The sequence below is a fragment of the Lacerta agilis genome, chromosome 1 (assembly GCF_009819535.1).
Source record: "Lacerta agilis isolate rLacAgi1 chromosome 1, rLacAgi1.pri, whole genome shotgun sequence".
Lineage (NCBI taxonomy): Eukaryota > Metazoa > Chordata > Lepidosauria > Squamata > Lacertidae > Lacerta > Lacerta agilis.
Genome location: NC_046312.1, coordinates 68,768,987 through 68,796,666, shown reverse-complemented (window position 1 = coordinate 68,796,666; position 27,680 = coordinate 68,768,987). Strand labels below are relative to the sequence as shown.

Genomic DNA, 27,680 nt, shown 5'->3' with positions numbered 1-27,680 from the left:
CTGTGTTACTCATTTATAGAAACCCCAATTGACATGGTTTTAAATGAAAGGCAACTCTAGAACAGGTCACTTATGAGCAGATGCGTTATTTAACCCTTTCTCCTGATGGTTTTCCCACTCCAAATCCACTCCCATACACAGCCTGTCATTGCTCAGAGTCCAGTTTCCCACTTATGAGAATAAACACACATATTGAACTGGGTGAAGGGGAACATGGTTGGGTGGTAGAAAGAAAAACAGGCACTGTGGGGCAGTGGGGGGGGGGAATCATGACCTCCACTCTCAAAAGCAATCTGCTTTTCATTTTTGGAAGGTGGGGGGGGGAAGTTGCTGGGGCTTCCTTACATGATACTGTGCAATTAGTAGTTTGCCAGTTAGGGAAAGATAAAGCAGCTACTTACTACACATTAACAACTAACTTAGATCACCCTGCATGTATCTGCATACTTACCCAGCACTATGTGGTCCTACTGCTTCCCATCCAGCCAAAGTTCAGATCATTAATAACTTGATGGCTAGGATCCCTTCTGGGAAGAGGAAACTGACTGCGTATTGGAGGCATACACTGAGCCCCTATTCTGTGCAATGACCTGCATACTGCTGTACAAAGGGGGGGGGTTAAGAAGAGCACTCTGTGTAACTCAGTGCCGATCTCCTTCCCTGAGCAGAAATGGCAAAATCATGGAGGGTAAGGCTAGTAGCCACGATGGCTATGTATTACCTCCGGTGTAAACTGAAAATGTGCCTGGTACAACCCTTACTTGCCAAGGGACAATTGGGAGTGCCCTGTAAGGCTCCCCCATTGCTCCTTTGCGGTCACGCCTTTTCTGGTCCCATATATGACAGCAGTTGTGGGGCAGGTGAGCAATAAACTTGAGGAAAACAAGTTGAGGAGGGGGCCTAATCTGGTCCATGGCTGCTGATGTAGAAGGTGTAGAAAAGGGCAAGCAAATAATCAAGGAGCTGGAACAACTACCCTATGACACAATTCAACATTTGGGGCCTTCTCATGTTTTTTTTTGGGGGGGGGGGTGAGTAAAGATAGGCATGATAGGAGTGTGTTAAATTATGTGAGGTGTAGAGAAAGTGGATAGAGAGATGTTTCTTTCCCTCTCTCATAATACCTTGGCTTACCCAAGTAATGTGAAAGGGGTAGCTGAAGTATGAAATTTGCTCCCACAAGAAATTAGAAAAATTTATGGAGCCTAAGGTTCTGAGTGGGAACTACCTCTGATATTGGAGGCAGGATGCCTTGGAATACCAGTTTACAAATGGGAAGAGGGCTGTTGTACTGTGTCCGCTTGCCGGCTTTTCGCAGGCATCTGGTTGGCCACTGCAAGAACAGGATACTGGACTAGCCAGATCTTTCGTCTGATCCAGCAGGTCTCGTTTTTTTCCCTATGCTGATTTTTTAGCACTTGAAATAAATTAATCATAAATAACATTTTAGCTACATTGCCCTATGTAACACTATTTCCTATTCTGGGTTATATTTGTGGTTTGTTCATACAAAGCTTTCTTCCATGTTGGTACAGAGCAGGAAGGAATCCACAAGCCTGGGCTTGACCAACTGCTGGAAATCTGACTCTTGAAGGCCATCAGGGCTGATAACAGCAAGTCGCCGCAAGGCTGCCTGAAAGAAAATGCAGCAATATGGCTTTAGAATAAAAATATGGCTTCATGCAATGCTAGAGAAACATCACTTGTTTAGAATGACTATTGAGCTGAGGTTCAGCAGAAATCCCCTTGAGCATTAACTGATTGACACTATCATAGTGATGTTATTGATTCAATACAGTTACTTATTTGTATACTTGAAAAGCAGTTTGGAGTCACACATTGTGTGTGTGTGTGTGTGTGGCCACATACCTCAAATAGCAAATCAACATTCTAGAACTGATTTACATGTTCAGGTGTACAGGTATCAGAATGGGCAACATTATTAAATGACAGCATTCCTGCCGACAAAAGTTTAATCTTTTATGTTCCCATGTTCGTTTGTGTGTGCCTAATTAACCTGATGCTTCCCGATGCTCCCATCCTAAGGATATCTGCAATCTTTAACATTTAGGTTGCAATGTCATGTACTTCTGTGGGAGTAAACCCCGTCAAACTCAGAATAGGCATGTATAGGACTGTGGTGTTAAAAGCACACACTTTTCTCTCTCTTTTCTTGTAAGGTGGATCCTCCTAACAGAGGGGCCATGTTGTGCTCGGCCCTGGAACATTTCCCCCAACTGGCTTGGGGGCGGGGCTTGGGGCGGGGCTTGCCGGCGGTGCCATGGCTGCCAGTGGCCTTTAGCCAATCAGCAGCGTGGCAAGGTTTGGGGTTGGGGGCTTATATACACGGCAGCACAATGTGGGGAGCTCCTCTTGCTTCGCGCTGCCGAACACCCACCCGCCCACACATTAATTAGGTCTATGGACTTTCTTTGGACTTCGGTTGGTCGTCTGTTTTGGAACAGCGGCCGAGTAGGATTTTTGTCCATGGTGGCAGATTGGCTGTGGCCACTTGGTTTTTGCCTACTCCTTAGCAATCGTCACAACTTTGTAAGGTTTGGAGGTTAGGCATTGGTTTAAGGGAATGTGGGGAGGGGAGGTCCAGCCATCACCTGCCCCTCCAATTAAAGGGTATTCCGTTAAAGGAATCTGGGGGGTCTGGATCTCGTCCAAAGCCCGAGAGGGGTAAGGGCCATGCCAGGACCTGGGGACTCCAGGGGTGGGCACCAGTCAATATGCACTGATGGAGCTCCCTCTGCTGGTTGTTTACCCTTCCAGGCTTCCTGCAAGGTGGGCAGGAGCCAGATATAGTTTGATACCAATGCCTAAGCCAATACCAGTCACACTTGTGTAATTTTTCATTAAAGTTGTGGCCAAAATTTGCCCATTAACATTTAAATTGAATTCTGAGTCACTTTGTCTTTATTTCCATTGGGGGGGGGGTTTAGGGCTCGAAGCACAAAATCCATGCTTCTGATATTTCAGCACGGCTGTAATATGGGTGATTGAAAAGAAAACTAGGTCTCTGCTAAATTTCTTATTTAAAAACAAAACAAAACAACTAAACTAAACTAAACTAACCAGGAGTGGACTTTGGTAATATGGTGCCCTGAGAAAGGACAAAATGTTTCTTATTTTCTCAATAATTCCTTCTGGTACAGTTGCTTTCTTAATGGATCTTCTTAATGGGCTCTCCAGTGCACTATGTCATAGTTGCGGCAACTCACTTGCCCATCTGACCGTGGCCTAACTTTGAGTAGGTACCTGTATTAATATAGGCATCATCATCATCATTTTGTGCCTGCCTTGGTTCGGTGTCCTGTGTGGGGAGACTGTCCACACTGCCCAAATACGTCTCTGAACCAACCTTGCTAACAAATTGCTTTTGGTGGTGCATGGAACAACATTAGACTAAGTCTCATTGAGGCTTCTATTGAGTGAGATTGTGCATTCAGACCCTGACCCTGTGTCCCTTGCTTTGATATTGTGGCTTAATTTTGGTAGGGGAATCTGCTAGTTTCCACCGAATAAACTAAACTGAATCTGTGCTTTAAAAGGACTGCTTAAAACCAAGCTCTCTGAAAGCATCCCTTCCTGAAGACCCTGAAATCCCTTTGCTGGCAAAGGACACATTCACTTCTATGGGGTTTGTGCCAGTGAAGCACTTTGAGGGTCAGTCTTCATTCTGCTCTCGAGTCCTGTGAAGATTTATAGTGTGACCTCAGGCAAGCCACTTCATCTCCCTACTTAAAACTGTTCAGACTTAAAATTGACATGGGAATTGTCTCTGCCCAGCACTTAGCCTATAGCTGCTTCCATCCTGATTGGTGTATGTAAGCATTACCATTATTTCAAAGAGTAAATCACATGATTTCCAACCATTTGGGGACAGAAATATGAGTGCAAAACTCAGTTGCACAAAGAAATATTGTCCACTTATCAACATTAAAAAAACAATGTGCCTATTATGGAAATTACTTTATTGTGTCATCAGATGGGAGGTCACAAAATTCTGAGCATTGCTTATGGCAACCTGATAATCTTAAAAAATAATTTAAAAAATCTTAGAAGCTAACTGCCTCTGCAATGAAAATAAAAAATGATTCCAGACTAACAAGCCTCAGTACATTGAAACATTGAAAACCCTGTTTCTGGTAACATCCTGGAGGCAGATTTGTACACAACACAGTAGTATCGGGAACAGAAGAGACCTAGATCATAGTAAAGCTTGTATACACTTGCTTACTGGCACCTATTAGAGTGTTATGAGTTGCAGGGGGGAGCAGGCTGCTTGTTGAGACCCTTCTAACCCCTGGGCCCAGCAAGTGTTAAAATATAGACTAGATGTTTGCCTGGGTGGTGGGCCATTAAGGAGAACAAAGAACCTGCATGGTTCTTTGTTCTTGGGTTTCACAAAGTTCTCAGTTCAAGTAAATCAACAGCTACAGCAGAAGAGTTCACAGCATTAACACTCCAAGAGGGTCTTGCTTCTTCCATAGCCACAGCTGTTGGAGTGTTAATGTTTGCTCACTGTTTAAGCACAGACTTTGCTAATAATAATAATAATAATAATAATAATAATAATAATAATAATAATAATAAAGAATTTTGTACACCACCCTTTCTCCGTAGATCTCAGAGTGGTTCACAATCACAGGATGGTTCACAAATCTGCAAAGCCACATTTACTTTATCTCCTACAACGCTATGCGGGTTATCTACTGGGTTCAATGGGACTTACTCTTTAGTAGTAGCACCCTTTAAAGAAAACTAAATAACCAAACCAGGTGATCCCTTAAGGACACAGGAACTCTGAAGGTCTCCTGCCAAAAGAGGCTTCTCCACTTCAACAGAGGAAGCAACATATGAAAAGGAAAGTGTGTTCGGGGCTGCCTCTTCCATATAAATGAACTGGGGGGAAACATATATTAAGTGTTCTATGTATATCAACTCACAGGGTGTGGATTTTGGCATGGAACAAGAGGATTTTGAAGCAATATTTCTCTAGAAATTTATACTAACCAGCAACAAAAGAAAGCTCTAATATGCTCTTTAGATATGAGAGAGACTACGAAACACATCCTACTGTGCTGAATATATTTTCAGTGTATAGAAAGCCCATGGGAAAGCTAAAGGAAAATAATTAAACGCACTTACCAAACATGCAACAAGAACAGAATCACTGTTATTTCGTTTCGTAGGAGACCTGCAAAGTTCTATGAGGCGTGGAATACCTATATATTTCGAAAAGAACATTGAAAAGTGAGTAATTTCAAATCACCACACTTCTCAACATTGCATCAGTGCGATATACTTTCCAGATTTATCCGTTTCAGTGAAAATGATGATGAATTCAGTAAAAAGTGATGCTAGAAAACAAGAAAGGAACCTCCCTTGTGTGTATTATAAAGAGCTGAAATGTGATGTATCAGTTTAGCAGCGAACTGTACAAGTGTCACTCAGAAAGCACTCACAGTTCTGTTTTCACGACCAGTGTGTCTCTGTAATTTTGGGAATGTCGCCTTAGTTCTCTCTATCATTATTCTATTAGAAAAGTACAGAATCGCCCCCCCCCCAGTCCTCACCGTTTTCCCACATCTGGAAGACCCCACTGGTATCACTGAATGACTCTAGAGCAAGGGTGGTAATTTCTGCCTGAGAGTCAAATGTGGCCTCCACCATCTCTATATGGCCCTCAGGACTCTGAACAGAACACACCCCTCCATAAACCACACCATTATTGCCACCCAGCACCCTCCTCTGGTGTTTTTTTCCCCAGGCCAGAATGTGTCCTTGAACTGATATATCTCTTGCTTTTCTGGATGGAAGATGGAGAATGGTGTGGCCAAACCCACTTTCACAACACCCACCATTGCTATGGAGCCCCCAGAAGGGAACATGGTCCTCAGGTTGAAAAAGATTTCCCACCTCTTACTGTTTTCTGATAAATACTATAAAAATAATCACCTGTGTTTTGGGGGACTAACAAAGTCCCATGTAAGGTGCATTGTTTGGAAAGCAGAAAATGCTTTAAAAGTAAATGCTGTCATATTAAGAGATTCAAAAATGAAGAAAAATTGATATATGCACCAGCTGTGATCATGGAAATCATTTAACAGTAGTACACATGTCAGGTCCCTGCTTAGGGCCAGTTGAAGATGTGCAACGTCTACTGTCTGCAGGATTAAGCTTTCGGAACAGTGTTGCAACCTGTTTTGTTCATTTGGGTTAGCAGGCAAAAAAAAAAAAAAAACTAATTCTGCAACAGTTGTGTGAATTGCCCTTCACACACCCAATTGTGCTTCATTCCGCCTTCACAACCAGACTTTTTTCCGTGCAAACTAAACATCCATTGAAGTACAGTGGTACCTTGTTTTGCATACGTCTTGGTTTGCATATATTTTGGATTACAAACATGTCAAACCCGGAAGTGCGTGTCCCGGTTTGAAACCTTTTTTTGGATTACAAACAATTTTGGGGGGGAGGCCCCATTGGCAAAAGCGCGCCTTGGGTTACAACCGGTTTCGGTTTACAAACTGACCTTCAGAACGGATTCTGGTTGTAAACTGTAGTCAGGCAAACTGACCCCTGAAGTTGTAATGCAATGAGCAACATGGGAGGGGCGATCTGTACAGTACTGCTGAAGACATACAGATGCAGACTGTTTCAGAATTGAGTCCATACAGAAGGATGGAAATCCTGTATGGATTGGGGGGGGGGAGAAGCCTAAACAGTAGCAAATGGACTGGCCCTCTGATGTAGCACAGCTGATAAGAGGGTATACTGAGAGCAGATAAGTGAGACCACTTTGACAATCAAAGCAGCTGCTTCCTCACTTTGACGGATGCAGCATTTTGCATATTTTATACAGTGCCAGAATGTTAAGCATTAAAATTCTTACAACTAAGGTTTATGGCTGCATGTGCCACTTCGGGATCACGACTCAGCCGGGCGAGCGTAACCGCGGCTTTTTGCTGAACTCGTTCGCAAGCAGCTACTTCTGGTGAATTCCCAGATGGCGATTTCTCAAACAGCATTTCCATTAAAACTTGAACACCTACAAAGGAGTGAAACACTGTTGATAAGCATCCCAGGCTGTAGTAAGAATATTCAGGGCAAAAAAACGAAATTTAAAAGGATGCAGCATGGTTTACATACCATTTCCTTGGATTATTTCTGAGGCACACTGGTCCAGGACAGACATGTTTGCTAATATCGTCACAACCTACATTAAAGAGAAAGAACCACTTGAAATATTACATTTCACAACTCTTTTCATCACCATGCATTTAAGACATGTCCTTCTAAGCTGCCAATTAAGTATCAGCACCTTCGATTTTCTGAGGTATCTTTTATTGCCACTTTTTCACAGTAGCTCAAGGGAAGCCAGATGATGATCATTATTTCCACCTCCCAACAGTGCTCTGTATTAGCTGAAGCTTCCATAACAAACCCCATAGAGAGCACATTGTAGTAATCCAGCCTTAAAGAAACCAGTGCTTGAACTGCTGTGACCAAGCACTCCAGTTCAGAAATGGCTGTAACTGTTATACCAGTTGCAGTTGGCAAAATATGTTTCTAGCCACTGAGACAACCTGGGCCTCCAGTAACAGAACTGCACCCAGAAGCACTTCCTGGCTGCAATTCTGTTCCTTCACAAGTAGTGCAACCCCATTCAGGGTAGGAGGCAACTGACCAGCTTCTTGGACATGTGGACCACTCTGTCTTGCCAGGATTCAAGCTCAGTTTGTTTTCCCTCAACCACCTCACCATTGTGTCTAGGCACTGGTCCAAGGTCTGCACAGCCTCTCCCAATTTAAGTATTATGGAGAAACAGAGCTGAGTGTTATCAGCATACTGATGGCACCTTATACTGCATTGTATAATGTAGTATAAACACTGACAACTGGGAAGCACAGGCCTGTGAGTGCTCCAATTGGAGAACAGCCTTTACCAAAGGTGTCTTGGGTTTTGAAGATGCTCAAACTCAGGATGAAAGGGAGAAAGGCATGCTTGGCAAACCCTCACCATGATCAACTCCTGCCCGGAAACCTATGTCCTCCCTGTGGAAGGACGTGTGGATCCAGAATTGGTCTCCACAGTCACTTATGGACTCACTGTTAAAACCATGTTTATGGAAGACAATCTTACTCGGCTATGAGTGATAGAAGAAGAAGAAGAAGAAGAAGAAGAAGAAGAAGAAGAAGAAGATAGCACCTTGCCCCAGATGCCTAATGACCTGTTATGCATTCTAGTCTCTTCATAAGTCTTTGACCAATCCCCGTTGGACCAGCTGACACAGCAAGCCAAAAGTGACTCGCTTTCAGCAGGGCCTTGACTCTAGTCTAAGTAGAGGTTGAAGAATTCACAATAAACCCATAGGATTTGACACATGGGAGCATCTCTTTGTCCATTCAGCAGAAGTGTTCATGTCTGGGATTTGCCAGTGCAGATGATGTGAGAACCCTACACAACAGAAGGATACTTCCACAACCAAGCAGGAGTACAACTAATGGGTGAAAATGGTAGAAAAGCTGATTGCAGATCCTGTACTGAACACAGAGCTGAACCAGATGATCACTGCGGTGTCTTCTATGAGTTGTATTCAAATAACTCATACTCACAGTAGACCCCTTGAAATCAATGGCTAACTATGTTCCTTGGTTTCAGTGGGTCCAACCGTAGTATGATTTACTTGGATGCCACATCAACTGATGCCTTGCATCACAGATACAGAGCTACAAACCCAACTTTGATCATCACCTCTCGAAACTCCCACCACAAAAGCCCAGCAATAAAGGAATGTGGCACTTCTGTGTTTTATGCAGTGCACTGTTGTGCTAAAAATAATAATGCTAAACTAAGGAGGTGCCTTACAAACTAGAAAGTGTGAGAATTGCACATAATGAAATGCACAGAAACACAAGAGCATTTGTTGGGGCTCAGGCGATGCTATTGTAGGGCAAAGGCACATGTTTGGATAACATAGCTTGAGGCCCTACTCTGTGTATTCAAACAAACAAACCTCACTGATAGAGTTAAGGAAGCCAAGTTGCCATCAATTTGGCTCTCACTAGGTCATTATAGTAACAAAGGATATTTGTTTTGGGTTGTGTGTCACAAAGGTCTTCTGCCTCCTTCAGCAGTGCCACAGTGTCATCTCTCTGAATAAACAGGCCCACTTAGGATGCAAATGACTTGATGAAATGCCAATAGTGACAGGCAGAAAAAATGGGAACTCAAGACACATCTATGTGTTGATTCAATGTTAATTATTAACAGTGTTTCAGGCATGTGTCCCTTCGTTCCAAATGATATCCTGTTAATGAAAATTACTTGCTCCATGGAGAGCCTGCACCCCATGCAGCTTTCTAAGCAAAAGATGAAGAATTCAATTAAGGACAATTTGAATACATGCCAATTATTCCACTCCTTCAAGTTATTTGATTGAATCTTAGAAATGTGTGTGTGTGTGTGTGTGTGTGTGTGTGTGTGTGTGTGTGTGTATTTGTGTCTTTTGACTGATAAATTTATATCAGCTCAATGGCTCCAGTTGCCCCTTATCCAATTATCCCAAACTATTTTTTTATATGTGCAAGACAAGCAGTCGTCATCATGGTGCTGGGATGTGCCACATTTTGTTTAAATTTTAAGAAGACCACCATAATGCACAGATTGGTCAAATTACCGCTACATACATGAGACTTATTCAGTACAAAACCTCATTTAATTAAAACCACAAACTTGAGATTTAGCATATTCAACCAAACCAGTAGTCCGTAACCCCCCAGAATCCTGCGTTCAAACACAGCAGTCATGAGTTACCAGGTTGAGGCAATCCTAGACATGCCCAATATTCATAAAGCCTGGAAATCAGTAACTTGCAACATAGGGTCCAACTTTACAGTCTAATAGTTCCTGAGAATTCCTTATCTGGTCGGAACATTTAAACTGCATTGTGCTTAACAACCATTAGTAGTTTTGCCAGTGACAGCAGACACAGTACATACAGTGAGAAACAGAGGCAAGCAGGGATAAGATAAGATAAAATAAGATAAGAGGCAATACAAGCTGGCAGAAAAACAAATAGGCAAGTGCTTTGATTCATCTTCGTGGAATGACTTTTAATAATTACACAATAGTTGTACGATAAACAGAAGTGCAAAAATTCCAGCAATCTGGTATCCTAGGACAACCATATTATTAAGTCCAGGGTGCGGGACAGTGAAAAGAACAAAATGTTCTTCCTTCCATGCGGCAGCATTTTTTAAACAACAGCAGCATAGGAAGCTAGTTTATACTGAGCCTCAGACCATCTAGATCAGTATTGTCTACACTGAGCAGCTCTCCAAGGGTCAGGTGGGAATCTCTCCCAGCCCCAACTAAAAATGCTGGGGACTCAACTTGAGACATTCTACATGCAAGGCAGCTGCTCAACAACTGAGCAATGGGCTTTCCCTGCAAATAACCACTTCAAAGAGGTGATCTGCGAATACTACCTTTTTTGTACTGTGCACATTTAGTTCTCTTTCATGTTATCTTGGTTAGCATTTGCAGAAAGGGGAGGAGCTTGCTGAAGGGGCGGGCCTTGGGAATATGCTGCCCTGTGCAGGGCCAACATTTGACGCCCTCCCCCAAACCTCACAGTGCTGGCTTAAACCATTCTTTGGGAAGGAAAGAAGAAGCTCTGCAATCTTAAATGCACCTATGGGAGCAAGTCCCAATGAATTCAATGGGACTTACCTTGAGTAGACACATATAGGATTGCACTATAATACTGTCTTGGAGTGTTTGGGGGAAGAAAGCTTAATTTTGTAGAGAATAAAATTTGGCAACAACATATAGTGGCATTCCCCCTCCCCTCGCTATGCTCTCACCTTTTTAAGAATTAGTGCCCTCGTTTTCTGATGGTCAGCATCTCATACAGCAGAGCTGGGAGTCATTATGCTAATTAAATTTTATTAGTCATAAGAAAACAGCTTTTCATAAGTTTTATTGCTATCACTAACAAGAATGGCAAAAAAATGAATCTTAAAACAAAAGTTCCTATGTTCATTTCACTAGGTGGCAAAGTACATAAATATGGAAGTGCTAAAATGAGTGGTTAATTATCATCTAGCCAAGCAAAATTGCTTCCCGCTACATTTTATTTCACTTCAGTTAATTGCATAAAGTCCAGTTAAGGAAGACTTGCAATGTTTTGTCCAACCTTCCTATCACAGATACAAGGGTTTGGGGAAACCGGGAAAGCAGTTACTGATCTTAACATGTAATTTATAGAAAGACAAAGGGTTCCATCTGAGACAGGAAAAAAGCTTCTATGCACTATGTGGTCCTTGACTCCAGGTGGTGACCCAGTCAAGTCGTCAAAATTAGTTCCGAGGCTTCTATTATGCAATGTTGATATGCATCCTTCTAAAAACAAATAAATAGGAAAATATATCATAATTTTTTTAAAAAAACAACATAATGCATTCTTTTTGCATCATCAACGTTTGACTTCAATGATCATGTTTGAATAAAACGCAGGATTCTGACAGGGTTTTTGATAGGCTGAGGCTTTTTTAGCAGACTCTAAAGGGAGCACACTGGAAGCAAAGTAAAGCATTTACTTTACCTGAAAAATGTGTCGAAGATGAAAAACCCTGTTCCCAAGCTTTCTGATGCCCTAATCCTATAATTCACTCTGAACAACTTCAAATGTCAGCATGTATGATTTATATTGATTGAACTGTGGCTGTAAGTTATTTTTAATGTGCTAGTGTGCATCTACTTTTCTGGTTTCCTTTATTTCATTACAGGAGGGGAGGGCAATTGTTACTGGAACTGCAGTAGGCAGGAAAGCTTATTTCAGGCTCCCTCAACCTTGGCCCTCCAGATGTTTTGAGACTACAATTCCCATCATCCCTGACCACTGATCCTGCTAGCTAGGGATCATGGGAGTTGTAGGCCAAAAACATCTGGAGGGCCAAGGTTGAGGAAGCCTGGCTTATTTCTTCCTCTCCAGTTGCCATCAGGATGAAAATCCCATTCCCACACCTTCAAGGGACAGACAAAAGTTCCCAGTGAGGTGTGTGTCCCCCATGCCAGTAAATTATTAAAGAAAAGTGTGTGCTCTGCATTAAGTGCAACATTTAGCTAGGTCTTCAGAGTGACACTTTTTCTATGCTACTCCTGCACATCTGGACTAGGGTATTTGATACCATGGGATCCTCAGAAGGATGGTTCCTCTGCATTGGTTTGTCACGCATGTTTTGCAGCTGTCTAAAGGTTCTTTCAGAAGTTACTCTCCAGGCATTCCAAGAATGAATGGGAGAAGGAGGAGGAGATGAGCTGCATGCTCTGGCCGCGCCAGCCCTACCACCAGACTTTTGTGAAGAAAGTCTGGAGGGGAAATATGCACATTCACTTCACCCATCTACCAGGAATTCCAGTTGTGCAGGGTTCTGAATCCCATGGAGGGACCTACATGCATCCCATCAAATCTGTGTAGCCTCCACCTTTAGCTCTTCTGTCCCCTATGCAAAGGTCTGGGAGTGGAAGCAACAGGGGAAGGGAAATTGGGACTGCGTTAGCATGGGGGGGTGCCTTATCCTCCCCCCCACACCCATTTTTGGAGCACAAGAAGAATAACTTCTGCCATTTGTCTTGATTCAATTGTTATGCCCTGAAAACGCTTAAATTCTTGTAAACAAAACAGGGGTGTATATAGCATAGATCAACGCTTTTATTTAAAATATGGAAATAAACTATTATGGATTCACAGACAAAAGTCATTAGATAGCTCCACCCTTAACTGTGTTGCTAGAGTTCATGAAAGCCCAGCTCCAAAACTCTGCCCTGCTCTTATTTTTATACCCATTACTGGCAATTGTGCCACTTGTTTAATTTCCTAAGTATTTTGAGAAATTTAATTATTGCAATTCATCATATTCAGCTTTGTTAACAGAGACAAAACGATTACCTCACCTCTTGCTATATAAGCGATGCTTCCAAAGTTGTTTTCTAAATGTGTGCTCAGTCACTTCGTAAATGACTGTGTCACACATGCCAGGATGCATTGTGCAAAAGGCTCCAGAGAAACAAAGACGACTTTAGCCAATAGATACACTGTGATGTATGCAGAGAAGAAAGAAAAGAAAAAAGAATCTGCTTCTGGGCCCCATTCAAGCTGCTGGTGTGTTGTCCCAGAAAGCCATAAATTGATTGAGCCCTAAATAAATATCAGCTTTGGAACCCACTTTGTAAAGGGGGCCGCTTTGGTTTGGAGCCACGGAACGGCATTGCGTTGCCTCACTTCATTTTCTGATGCTTTGGATGTCTCCCCATTAACTATAATGGAAAACTCAACAAACAGCTATAACTTCTTTTTTTAGTTTTGGCAAGCACCAAGTGCCTATAACTTTCCCAAAAACTGGATGACGTCTTGGGTGGCGGGAGATGAAGCTTGCCAAATTTCAGATAGATAGGTGCAGCAGGGTGGTTTATGCAAGGACAGCCTTTTGAAGTTTACTTTTTTTTTTAAAGGAACATCTTCCCTTTTACACCAGTTGCTGGGAATTACAAGAGGTCCTGCCTGTGGGCTACCCATAGGCATCTGATGGACCACTGTGAGAACAGGACTAGATTGGCTTTGACCTGATGCAGCTGGTCTCTTCTTATGTTCTTCCACCCCTTGCTTTTCTCGACAATCTGTTGTGTTGTTGTTGTTTTTGGAGCAATGCTTGGTGCACTCTTTACCTTGATGCTGGTAAAGCCCTCAGAGAACCAGCACCCTTCTCTTTGGGGCAGAAAGGGTGTTTCACTCCTACTTGCTCTTTCTTTCAGAAAGAAACTTGGCTCAATCCTGAAGCTTTCTTTTAAGAGCCATTGTGCTTTGAGCTATCAGCGGCAGTAGGCAACAGCAGCAGTCTTCTATTGGTATAGGTGTCAACCTCTCTGCTCCGAACTGAGGTGCCCAAAGGCACCCAAATCTGCCCTCATTAAGTACTGGTGTGCTTTCTGGTGGAAAAGGTATGGGATGTGTCCTGCAACCCTTGGCCTACAAAGAAGTCCATGGCCAGGTTTGGCAAGACTGCTCCCACGTTACCTGGAAACACTTAGGTAGTTGCAACCCAGCCATTACCCTATAAACAAGTGTGTGTGTGTGTGTGTGTGTGTGTGTGTGTGTGTGTGTGTTTTCAACCATCAACTGGCTCAGAATGACTGGATATAGAAGATGGGAGACCAGTCTTCAAAAATATACCAGAAGTACTTACTTCACAATGAGCATTTCAAGACTATATAACAGAAGGCATATAGCAGTGAATGGTGTGGCAAGACCCAATGTTTTGGCACTGATGGAGCTCAGTGGATGTGAGACTAATCAGTGCCAGGTTGGAAAATCACAGGGAGCCTTGTGTAAGCAGCTCAGACTTTGTTAAATATGTATTTATTGTTAAAATGTGTATGCCACCATATACTGGTACCCATAGACCTAAGGGTGATTCACAACATAAAAACATGCAGGTAGGGAGGTAGAGGTGTTCTCAGTGCCTTTTCCATAACTTGCAAACATTGGAACATTTTTAAAGAAGCACTGTAATACCTTCCTTTTCAGGCAGGAGCAGCCAGGCCAGGGGAAAGGGTGGGGGACCACTATAGAGTCTGCCTTCCCACAGCAGAGTCATTGCTACTCTTTGGGAGGGTGCAGAGCAGAGTGGTGTTGGATTGGTGCAGGTACACCAGCCAGCTGCAGCAGTACTGCTTAGGCCTGCTGAAGGACACCGTGAAGATGCACGTGAGAAGAAAAGCGAATTGAAACGGACTTAAATCCACGTGTCCTTATTTGTGGCACAGGCTGTGAAGCACTAGACCGGCCGACCTAGTCCACCCACCACCTGGATGCCTCCCGAAGTGAACAGCTTGCATGTGTCAGAGAAAATTATCTAACAAAAGCCAGCAATGATGCCACAAAAAAGAAAGAAAACACAAATTGCAGTACATTTTCTATTAGGAAAATTGCTTTATTTAAATTTATCATCTTTGTAGAAGCCATCATTGCTGTGTTTGAGGAAATACTGGATAACATTTGATCTCAATTAAATTATCTCTCTTCCATTTTTGGCAAGATGACTCACTGGATAAAAACGTCATTTCTATCCATTTGCTCTTTTAATCATTCTAACTTACAATATATTTGGAGCCTGGCATGGCTAATCCATCCATTTTACTGAATGGACCGATTTGGTCTTTCAAACAGAACACTTATTCGTTTTTTGTTTTTGTTTTTAAATTGTGGGAATAAAGAATCACATTAATAGCAAATAGGGGTCATATAGGTGACTGATCATATTTCCTACACCATACTGTGCAGAGAACCCATAGAGGTGATCAAATTATTCCAGGACAAGTTCTCGTCCCAAGCTAGCTGGCTTCTTTGAAGGCCAAACCAGGCAGGATTTCTCCCATGTAATTAGCAGTTGCATGACTAGCTTTAAAAAAGCAAAGAGCAGCTGCAAGACAGCAGCAGTCAAGTCAACTGCTTTAACCCTTTGGCACCTGTTGATGTTCCACCTTGGATAAGGTGCTGCCTACTCAACTATTTTCATGGAAAGAAAAGCTCCCATTTGCACCAATGGAAGCAAATTGCAGGTGAGGAGGAGAATGATCTTGATCAGGCCTGCAGCAAGGACAAAGTGTGGATTGGGGGCTCTGTGTATTTTTTACAAACCATTCACATAGCTGCTACCACATATGTGGTAGAAGGAGTATTTGTAGCTACCCAGGACCTGACCTCCCAAATTACCTCCTTTCTTGCAAAACCTGCCAGCATTACATAAGAACAAAAGGAGAGCCTGCTCTATCAGGCCAATTGCCCGTGTGAAACCTGGAAGCAGGCCCTGATCACCAGAGAATTCTCCCCTCCTGCATTTCTCAGTAACTATTCAGAAGCATTACTACCTCCGACCATGGAGGCAGATCATAGATATTATGGCTAGTAGCCACTGATAGGCTTATTCTTCATGAATTTCTATAATCCTCTTTTAAAGCTATCTAAGTTGGTGGCCATCACTGTCATATCTCTAGATTTCTGTGGCCCTCAAGAAATTCCTAGACTCCAGCTGCCATCGGCCCCAGCCAGCATGGAAACCAGAGGGCGGCAGAGTGCTGTAATGCTCAGGTCCTACTTATGGGTTTCCCATGTGCATCTGATTGACCACTATGAGAACAGAATGGGCCTGATCCAGCAGACTCTTCTTGAAGGGGACAAGTCCCTGTTGTGAAATGCCTTTTAATGCTTTTCTTTAGCCTGTTTAAAAATATTCTTTAGCCTATATTTATTTGTGTATTATTGCAGCATTGTGTATATCTATATTCATATATTTCTGTACAAGCCTCTGTAAAGAGATGAACAGAGAGGGGCCTCTCTGGGCAGTCTGCCCAGTGCCTGCCTCAAGGTTGAAGATAAGACCAAATGCACACTGCCTGGGGCTAGACAAAGAACAATATGGCTTAAGTCTTAGGAGCTAAGAATAGCTTGAACACCCAGTCTGCAATACCAGAAAGGGGGAGAGCTTTCTCTCTAGAGTGTATTCCCAATATTGAGCTTCATACTCTAAGTATTCAGCTAGATAGTCCATTGAAGTTTGTTAGGGTATTTTATGAACCTTTGCTATTATTGTTATATTGTTTTAAGGCTTCTGTATTCTCTAAGTTTCTTGCTAATTAACTGAAGTTATGCTTTCTTGTTGATTGGCAACTGCAGGTGCAAATAGATAGACTGAAACAATAGTGATCTGTGTACTCACGCGCTAGGTTCTATGTTGCTACCTTGTAGGAGGCTTGCCAAGAACAAACTCCCTTTTGCATTCTCAGACAGGAGGGCGAGCTCTGGGAGGCTTGAAGGCCGAACTCCCAGAAGACACGTGAACACTGAGCCAAGTTTCGGATTCCCAGAAAACACCTGATTTCCCCGAAAACACGTGGGCTTGTAATGAATTAAGTTTCGAATTCCTGCTGTATCTATAAGAAGAACGCGCGCCAGTCTCTTGGTACGCAGACTGGCTTTTTTTGCCCTGTGCCTTTTGCTTTGCATATGCAACTCAAAATAAATCCTGTTGTACCCTGCATGGTGTTTGCCTCTTCGTGTTCATGAATCCACCACTCAGGAGCTCAAGAGCCCATTATGGTCTTACATTCTTATACTATGTTCTTATGGCCATTGGTTGGGCATGAAGGCAGTTTCGGGCCAGAACAATCTGAAGGGCTGCAGGTTCTCTGTCCCTGATCTAAAGGATAGTTTGCAGTGTGGTAGTGTAATATTTCACACACAGTGTCGTGAAGCTTCATAGCAGCAGGGCAGACCACTGCTCAAAAGAAACATGGGTGCTGTTTTACTTTTTCATAGCTATACAGCCGTAGTAATTTCTCTCCTTTCATTTACAGTGCTTCATTTAAAAAAAAGAAAGAAGTGGGGCCTTTAAGGAAGAGAATAATTCCAGAGCTGCTGGCTTGATGATTGCCAGCAGAGATTGTACACTGCTGGCTTCTTGAGCCAGAGTGCAATGATAGTTGTTAATTAAGCTTCCGTAGCATTGACGTCAATGACAACCATTCATTAAGCTTCAGTGGGGTTTTGAATCAGATTTGTTCAGACTTGTGGGGTTTTGCTGGAACTCACTGGTACTCATTTGAGCTACTCTTTTAAGCCCAGATCTATATGCTCTAACACAGGCGGATGAGTTTCCGGAACCATTTGCATCGAAACTTTTAAATTATTATAAAGACTTGCAGATAACGTATAACAGGTCAGAAAGAGAGAATTGTATGCACCCTAAATATACAAGTTGGAATGGAAACGTAGAGGAAGGTCCTATCCACTCCCAAGCTATCACAGTTTTGCTATAGCAAACCCATATCCCCACTTTTTAAAGAAAGGCTGTTTCAATGAGTATTTTTACATGGTGTCTGAAATCTTTGCAGAGTTACAGCTAATTGTCACATGCTCTCTAAACCTGCCATGTGGGATGTTATTACACAAAAGTGGGATTTGGTGCAATACAGCAGACAAATCACTTAGCCATGGCCCTGAAAACATTGCTCAGAAAGAAATGTGAGCCTCGGGTTGAAAAAGGTTTCCCCACCCCTGTTCTATAGCAATATATACCAGTAAATGTGTATTCACTTACCTGATCTCGGGAATAGGGACTATCCACTCTCTGTTTGTCACCACAAGCTGCTATGAGAATATTCATTGCACCCAGCTGAAGCAACATCTCACATGCTATTGTATCAAAAAAAGTAATGTTGGCAAGTGCAGCTGAAGCCAGCAGGAAAACCTCTCCAGAGGTGGCCTCTTGGCACAGTTCTAGATATATACAAAACAATGTGATGGAAAAATTAAATTAGAACCACTGGATTATCCAAACAAACAAACTTCTGCTGATGTTTATTAAACTAGCTAGGATGGTCAGGTCTGGATTTTGTTTTAGCTTTGCTTTGCATTCCCCTAACCTTTTAGTTTCCACCTTGGTAACCTGATTTACCTTCCGGTGAAACTCAAAGCATGCATATATGTATACAGCTAATCACTTCTCTCAGTGTACTTTGTGTGTTTGAAATTGAAACTGGCTACTCAGCTTTCATGCAATACTGGTAAGGATGAAATCAAGAGAAAGTTCAATCAATGCACTTAAATCAGGAGTACCCTAAGTGGTGTTTTCTAGATGTTGCTAGACTAGTTGACTACAACTCCCATCATCCCTGACTGTTGGCCATGTTGGCTGGGTTGATGGAAGTTGTAATTCAATACCATCTAGAACAGAGTTTCCCAAACTTGGGTCCCCCACTGTTGTTGGACTACAACTCCCAATATCCCTAGCTAGCAGAACCAGTGGTCAGGGATGATGGGAATTGTAGTCCAAAAACAGCTGGAGACCCAAGTTTGGAAACCCTGATCTAGACGGTACCACATTCACTACCCCTGCTTCAAATGCTTGCCTATGCCTGTAAGTTGCACTGGTTTCTGTGGAACCTACCTTAACCTGTGGATTGCATCCTTACACTCCAGTCCAATAAGGGTTTCTTTTGTGGCTACAGAGTTTCCCTTCAACAATTTACATTTTCTTTTTCAATAGAGAGGCCTGATCTATGTCCACAAAATGTGCAAGCTGATGGATTGCCCCAATTAAAACAAATGGAAAAGCCTGAATACTCAGGAGCTCCATGCTTGTTATCAGAGCATGCACCAAACTCTCAGGACATGATTAAGTCTCTTAAGTGCCACAGTCTACTTTCTCTTCCCCCTACCCATCCCAAAAATTATCATGGTCACTTATATGGAATTTGATTAAAATAAATCACACGTTTGTCCAGCGTTGAAAGCTTTTTGCTCTCAAAGTCCCCTGCAGATTTCCTTTTGTTCAACATAACACTTGTCACTAAAGGATTACAACATTACCCCAGAAATCACCCACCATTTAGCAAACACATTGTATTATCATTTTCTGAATTGCCTATTAATATTTATTTTAGAAGCATTTCTATTTGTATTGCCACAGATAGGAAGATAAATCATGAGTTAAAGTCTCTGTGAGCAGACTTCATTAGTGGCCCTGGGTTACTACACTTAGCAGCCTGCATTGGATGTTGTTCAAGATGATGTTATAATACTAAATAAAATGTGATTGTATGGGCAGATGGGTAAAACTAATTGGTCTGTAAGAGTGTAATTCTGCAATTCATCTTGCTATCGCTGCAGCCATGCATTTGGGATCTAATCCTTTTCCTCACCCTCCCTCGAAATTCTCTTTAAAATGCTGCAGACACAGCTATTGTTATCATAACCTTCTAAGTGCCTTTTAATTCCTGTTGCACATTTATTTAACTCACCCAGCAATTGGATTTCACCACAGTTTAAAGATTAAATTTGAGAAACGTAATTTAATTGTTCAAGCTATAAATATGATAGAGAAATTGGTGATTGATTGGTGGAAATGTTTATCCACCCCACCTCCAGATAAGTTTCTTTTCTGTCTATCTTGCCTCATCTATCTAAATCAGGTGTTGCTTGGGTGGGAACAGGGCCAGATTTAGGTTTGATGAGGCCCTAAGCTACTGAAGGTAATGGGGCCCTTTATATGTCCAGCTGTCCTTTGTCAACAACAAATTTTTTTGTTTTTTAATATATGCTATATGGTAATTTATGGGCCTAATAGGTATCTAAAGCCATTTGCACATAACAAAATATGTATTTTATCAAAGTAACTGTTGAACTGAAATACAATTAAGAATATGAAGCAGTCAGGTATACATACTAAGAAGGGCTGTGACAATCTCTTCCATGTTCTCCAGGAAACTGCTGAGATGATGAGTGATGGTGAGTTGAGGAGATGTAATCTGAGCTATTACTGCTGCTGCCTCTGCATGGGTAGCTTGGGAATGAGTATTGTCCGTAAGGATGTCAGCTAAGCATAATATTCCATCAACCTAGGAAGAGGAAAAGGTAACAAAGCTACCCACAGTATGTTTTAACAACAAAAATAAGTGTGCCATTTCTTTGAGGAAAGCCTCCTTCCTTCCCAAAAGCATACAAAATAAGTCATGAAAGAAATCTGTCAGAAACAATGTTTTCAACATGAAGAGCACACCTTGAGAGGGCAAGCGGTATACAATAATTGTGCATAAAAGGTCATAACATCACTTTGGCAGCAGGCAAGTACACCAGTCAAATCTCCCATTTATCCCTGTCTCTCAACACAAACTGCACACAACTAAGACATCACAGGGACCAGGTGCCTGTACAGGTAAGAATCAGGTCTATCCCAACTACTATTCTGAGCTTGCTGCTTAATTGGGACTGGAAAGAGATATATCAGACCAATACTAGCTCATTCTACTTACCCACCCAGTTCTGAGGAAGGCATTCTCTCCACACACAAACTAAACAGAGAAGAGTAATCTTATTTACTAGCAAGAATTTTCCACACCAACCAGCAGCAAGGTTGATAAGGAAGAATCTGGTGAAATCAGGAATGCCCTTCAAGTCCTATTCAGGCATTCAACGCACATGAGGATTGCAAAGATGAGGGCCACACTTCATCACACTGTGCCCACGCCTACACCCCACACTGATCCCTCTTTAACACTGCAGGTTCAGAAACAGTTTATCAAACGTGAGCTCTCGGGGCACGGCTGGCCCAGCCATTAGGACTCACAATTGCATTTCACATGGATGGCCTATGCATGTTGGCAGGCTGCCCCTCTTCCAAACACGCTTGAGAAGGGGCCTGAATGGAATGGGACAGTGGGTGGGTGTATAAGTAAGCAGAGCCCCACTCTCCCGCTTTAGGTGCTGAACACCTGAATAGGCTTTCAGTTACACATTTAACTAAAAATGGATGAGCTCTTCAAAAGGTTGCCTCACAATAACTTGAAAATACCTGGGATAATTTATCCTTTTTTTCTGGAGGATCTCAGATAATTTCTGAGGCCTCTGAAAATATGTACTTTATGGTGTCCATCTCCCACATTCTTGGACTTTGTCCCTATAAAAATCTCATCCCACCCTGGGGGCCATTAGAAAACTCCCAGGGTGTGGGAGGGACCTATTCCCCACCCATCCTTAGCAAGCCATGTACCCCCCTCCCCTTACCCTCAGAGATCCTACAGGGCTTTCTTCCTGAAGCAAGGTAACAGAGCTGCTTCATGTATTTGAATGGAACCCTGAAATCCAATGACGAGCAAGTGGGAACCTACTTAGTCTTTTGCACCTGAGATTTCACCTCTGCAGTCTCGACTTCACCCTACCCAAATGCAAACTAATGCCACTCCATTAAACTTCCCTTGGAATGTGGGGGAGCCATCAATTCAGTTTGTATCAATTCAGATTCTAATCTAATCTAAAAGCGGAGAAGAATTTGGGAGATGTCAAAGCTCATTTCTCCTGTGAGGTGGCTTTAACAAGCCCTCAAAAGTTTTGAACTGGCTCAGGAGAACTTCACCTGCATCTCTATTCTCAACACTGATTTCCCCCTCCCCAACCCTCCACATCTCCATCTTCCTTTGGCAAGAAGTTTCATTATGAGCTCTTCATCACACAGCATTCAGTGCGTATGTTCAAAGTGTCTCTTCAGTCCTTGTCAATATTTAATGTTCTGTCATTCATCTCCTTAAATTGTTTGTTTAAAGCTTTTGTTGCTCTCATTTCAGTTATTTATTAATACACAATGCCAAGTTATCTTAATTAAATGTCCCTAGCCGGACATAAATTAAAGCATTCGGTTTCTGCTGTCAATAAGAACATGGTATGAGAAACACTATCAGACTTATGAAAGGAAGTGTTTCTATCTTAGAGATAGTTGTGAATACACGGAAGATAAATATATCACTGGGATATTTATTTTACAGAATACAAATAATGTTCAGCATGGGGTGTTCAGAAATGAAAAAGAAATAATGTTTCCAGCATTCATTTTTGGAGGGACAAGATTTCAACATCCATCTACTTACCACAAGAGATGTTTCTCTAGTCATGGCAAGACTGGAGGTCAAAGCCAGCCTTTCACATAATTCATTTTGCTCCAATGTATATTTAAAAAAATTCCGACATTACAAAATATTGTGTCCTCACAGGCTGATTTATGGTCAGCAAATATACGCGCTTAGATACTATAATCATAAAAAGGACCTGGTTTTGTCACCTTGGAGTACTGAAGTGCCAAAACCGATTCTGGGCCTAAAAATGGATGCTCAAGGGCAAGTCAATAACTTGTATTTTTAAAATAGTGCCAAATAAATTGTATTGTTTGTCAATCGGGAAAACTATAGTTGTTGGGTAGTATGCATGTTTCATTAAGAAATAAATAATACAACAGCAAAATATAACATGGAACTAAAAATCCTGTTTCAAATCTCAGAGAACTACTCTCAGTCAGTATAAATTGTGAATCTCCAGGCCTCGCCGCTCATCCCTCGAGACTTGCCATAGGCTGCTTCCCTCACCAGCACTGCTCCATGCTCTTCTTGCTTTTGCCTCACTGAAATGTGTCCTTTTTCCTTTCTATTTTCAAAACTTTATTATAAAGTTGAAATAACAGTCCAATAAGAACTGTGATAATGACTCTGACTTTCCTGCTGGGGGATGGAGACCTGTGTGTATATACTTCCAACTGGAATGTAGCTTACTGTACAAAGGTAAAAGCTATACCTATTGCCCCAGTCACTTTTACCTTGCCCCCACCCCCACCCCTGACATGTGGCCTCCTATGAGGTTTGTCACAAAGGAATGTGGCCCTTGGACTGAAAAGGGTTCTCTACTCTGATGTAGACAATCCTGAGCTAGATGGACGAATGCTGTGCCACAGTATAAGGCAACTTCCTTTATTCCTAGGGAAGACATGTCATTGTGGACTAGGACAAAATACAGTTGTAGAACTAGGTCGGCCCTGTATAACTTAAGACCCAACAAACTGTATGTGCTGGCCCCAAGGGTTTGTCCATGAAGCGAGGTCCAAGTCCAGTCCTGGGTCTAGGGGTCCAAAGGAGGTCAGTCCGGCGGGGAGCGAGGCAGGGAGCAGGTCGAGGTCCAAGGCAGGTTCAGGCACAAGGTTGCAGGTTGAGCACACGCTTGCAACTAAGTTGCTCACGCAACTTGGGCTGGGTCTGGCTGGCTTTTATCTGGCCCTATGCTTAGGGCGGTCCCGATCCTCCGGAGACTCGCCTCTCCTCCGGGCCTGGAGGCGAGCACTCCTCCTGCAGACACTTAACTCCCTTCGCCTCTCTGCCCTTCGCCTCTGTAGCTCAGGAGAGGATGGTGGGTTACTGGACCCAGGGGATGCCTCAGCTTCCTCTGAAGAGGCTGGGAGTGGAGCACCTGCAGGCAATGGGTCCTCCCTCCCATCAGGAGCCAGAGCAGACTCTGCTGATGCCTGCACCTGGGGATCCAGCACAGGTGGGGATCCTTCAGGCTCAAGCCCTGGCCCCGGCTCAGCTGGTTCTGGAGGCGGGGAATCCTGTGCAGGCTGGGATCCCTCAGGTTCAGCATCAGAGTCTGACTCCCAGGTCATCACACTGTAGCTCAGTCCACCAGACATGCCTTGCAGCTCACTAGCAACTTGAGAATCTCCTTACTTTTGTGGTTCTAGGCAGATTGCAAATACAGGAGGTCCACTGAAGCCTAGTATACATGCCGGATAGAGACGGATGAGTCAGTCTGTTGATGATCTGGGCCGCTTTTGCATGTATTCACCTGTAGGTCCATTGTTGCATCTCATTTCTATATTAGAATGAACCATTTTATGAATATGTGAACCAAAATGGAGCAGAGATCTAGGCAGGGGAGGAGCAGGGCTAAACCAAGGCATCTTGCCACCTGATGCAGAGCAGCAAACAGCACTTCCTTCAAATCAAGGTACATGGTAAGGTGTGCAGTCACCAATGGCGGAGGAAGCTTGAACGCGCTGCTCTGCTTCCCCCCTTTTCCCCTTTTCAGCGGCTCTTTTTTGGCGCGAGGGGTGGGCCAGCGAGGGGGGGGGCATCACGCTTGTCACTGGCATGACACCCCCTCCTCACTGGCCCGCCCCTCGTACCAAAAAAAGCCACTGAAAAGGGGAAGAGGCGGCATGCCCCCATTCGGGGCCCACCCAGCGGGGCAGGGTAGGGCGGGGCTGGCCAAAGTGTCACCTCCCTCCCCTGGAACATGGGGCGGGCCGCCCCCGCCCCCTTGCTCCGCCCCTGGCAGTGACCAGAAGGTTCTGTTCAAGCCCTAATTCAGAGTTCAGAAAATAGGCCATCTAAGTTTGAGGCACTTTATACAATTCCTAATTCAGCTCAGGGTCTGTCCAAGGACAATTAATTACTCTTCTCCCTCCCCTACCCCATTCACTATTGCAAAACCAACTTTTCCCCTTCTGAAGCCTATATATATATTGCTTTTGACAGAAGTGTATGAAATATGCAGACATGCTAACTCCTTGAGTGGTTAACACCTGCCAAATTAGTTCTATTAGCTTTTGTGCTGGACACTTTTAAAAAAGATTCACTTTCTGAGTAAAATTATTCCCTCAGATTACAAGATTGTTCTGTCAAGAAGAGAGGGAGCTTCTTCTCCCCTTCTCCACACCCTGGTGTTTTGTTTTGTTTTAAGGAAACAAAACATCTATAACTTTTTAATTTTGGAGCAGAAACAGATGGAATCTGCAGGGGAAGTTTTCCCTTCTAAGGGCATGAATTCTTCCACATTTCAGAAGGATCACTGGAGGGGTTTCCCTGCAAGGGCAGCTGTTGTCCTTTGTGTTGGGTAAGAAAGGGGTTCATTTAAGTGTTTTGTGAGCAATTAGTCTGAAAATTGCAGACATTGGGGAGCTGCCCCCAGGTAAGGGACCTGCAACTTTCATTCCCTCTCATTACAAACTTGATGCCTCAGACACAACAGAGCTTTCCCTCTACCTTCTCACTCTGCTGTTTGCTTTCCCTTTGCATACCATCCTACCCTGGCATTATGGAGTTATGATAAGCTTAGATACAGTGGTACCTTGGGTTACATACGCTTCAGGTTACAGGCTCCGGTAACCCAGAAATAACGCTTCAGGTTAAGAACTTTGCTTCGGGATAAGAACAGAAATTGTGCTCTGGCGGCGCAGCAGCAGCGGGAGGCCCCATTAGCTAAAGTGGTGCTTCAGGTTAAGAACAGTTTCAGGTTAAGAACGGACCTCCGGAATGAATTAAGTACTTAACCAGAGGTACCACTGTACATTACTTTTGCTTTCAGTACATGCTTGCCTACAGTATTTTTCAAAATGTCTGGATTGCCAAAGTGCCACAAAGCACTTCAGGGATCCCTGCTTCAACTCGTGCCACTCATACAGATCTCACGTCGCCTTTGCTAAGCAAAATGTTAGCCCACTTAGCCTTGATATTTGTGATCTGTTGTGATCCAATGTACCGTACATTGTACCCAAGGCTAGCCAAGCTATACTGGCATCTGAGGCAGAGAATCCCACAAATAACACTATCCCTCCCTACTTAAATAACTGTTAAAATTACTAATAATTTCCTGCCCTTTCACAACACCAAAAACATACTGGGCAACTGCCTCACTCTGCCTAATGGTAGAGATGGTCCTGGGAAGAAGCAACAAGTAGCAACAGGGGCCAACACTTCAAAAACCCTTGCTGCACTCTTCAGACACAAATTCCTGCCTTTATCTAGTCTGATTCCTCCACCTCAAGATGCTGCCTGCAGGTAGCATCACCACTGCAGGGGCTGGCCCAGCAATAAGAAGAAAGGGGGGAAATAGTAGAGAAATGACAGCACGTCCATAGAACCAAATGGATCAGTGGCTTGTTCAAATCATGGATGAATAAAGTAGTGCAAAGGCTGCCAAGAAAGAAATTAGTCTCAGAATAAATGGGTTTATCCTGGATACCCAGGGGATAGTGTGGAAGGCTCCGGCTCGCAGGTAAAGAGGCACACTGGGGGAAATAATCATTTAGGAGAAATGGCTATGTATTCTATGCCATTAAAAATGAAGATAAGAGAACAGTATCTTTTATGCAGGGGAAACTGAAAAACAACGATTTCACTGGTGATGTTTCAGGATTTTATTGCAGAGGCAAAATCCCTTAATACTTGCTAACATCACCTCTGGGAAGGTCAATTTTGTGGGTAGGGGGGCTGGTCATAGCCTAGGAACCCTGACTTGAAACATCCACAATTGCTAATGTTGCTAACAGAGCAAAGGCAATTCTTATGGTGCTTATTCGTATGATGTCTTATTGTGATCGACAACTGCAAGAAAACCTGATCAAGTAACAGAAGAAAATACATTGGACCTTTCTCCTCCTCCTCTGTCACACACCCCATTTTCAACTTCTGGATATGCTATATCGCAAGTTCACAAAATGAGAAGTCTAATGTGATATCACATAAAGAGAAGCATTTAAAGCATCACCAGCAATCTTATAACTAGAATACTTCACTACAGACAGAGGAGCTAGTGGAATACAGTGAATACCAGCAGCGAGAGGATATATTCGCATTCCGGACACTCCAAGCATTTGAGGATGGAAAATACACCTTTATTCAAGGCTGGCTCTACCATATGCTTACATTATCCACACAGGGCAACGAGTTTTGTACAAATTCTGTGTCCATCTACTGTACCTTTGCCCTCTCTACTGTATGTGGAGAAGACCAACCGCACACTCTGAACAGCTACCTCACACAGCACATAGTTAAAGTATGGCGCTCACTCCCACAGGAGGCTGTGATGGCTGCCAATTTTGATGGATTCCACAATTTCATGGAGGATCAGGCCACCAGGGGCAGTAGGTGTCTAAATACCAGTTGCTGGAAACCAAAGGAAGAGGGAATGGTCTTGTGTACAAGTCCTGCTTGCAGGTTTTCAGCAGGCATCTGGTCAGCCTCTGTGAGAACAGAATGCTGGACTAGAGTGGTCCTTGGCCTGATCCAGGAGGCACTTCTTATGCCCATTTTTGCATGTGGCCCCCAGGAGCATGCCCACAAAGGAATGCAGCCATCGGTCTGAAAAAGGTTCCCCATTCCTGTTATACATCAATAGTAAGATTGAAAGATACACCCCTGAACTACATTTTGGACTCATCACATACTCCTAGCTATGCCCTGCTTCCCAGTGTTATAGATATCACTCCTTCACCAATCATTTCAGATAGGTTTTT

The 27,680-nt window shown here is 43.1% G+C and overlaps 1 protein-coding gene across 1 annotated transcript in view; it reads right to left on the bottom strand.

The window, feature by feature from the left end:
- Positions 1 to 1,054: 1,054 nt before the first annotated feature.
- The window catches only part of INSC (INSC spindle orientation adaptor protein), a 123,785-nt gene continuing 97,159 nt past the window's right edge, over positions 1,055 to 27,680 (bottom strand). Inside the window, exons 8-13 of the mRNA XM_033153387.1 lie at positions 20,298 to 20,469; positions 18,171 to 18,349; positions 7,159 to 7,225; positions 6,902 to 7,057; positions 5,158 to 5,234; positions 1,055 to 1,633 (exon numbers count right to left, since the gene is read on the bottom strand). Of these exons, the coding sequence (XP_033009278.1) occupies positions 1,505 to 1,633; positions 5,158 to 5,234; positions 6,902 to 7,057; positions 7,159 to 7,225; positions 18,171 to 18,349; positions 20,298 to 20,469 (780 nt within the window). The 3' untranslated portion in view covers positions 1,055 to 1,504. The remainder of the gene's footprint in view (positions 1,634 to 5,157; positions 5,235 to 6,901; positions 7,058 to 7,158; positions 7,226 to 18,170; positions 18,350 to 20,297; positions 20,470 to 27,680) is intronic.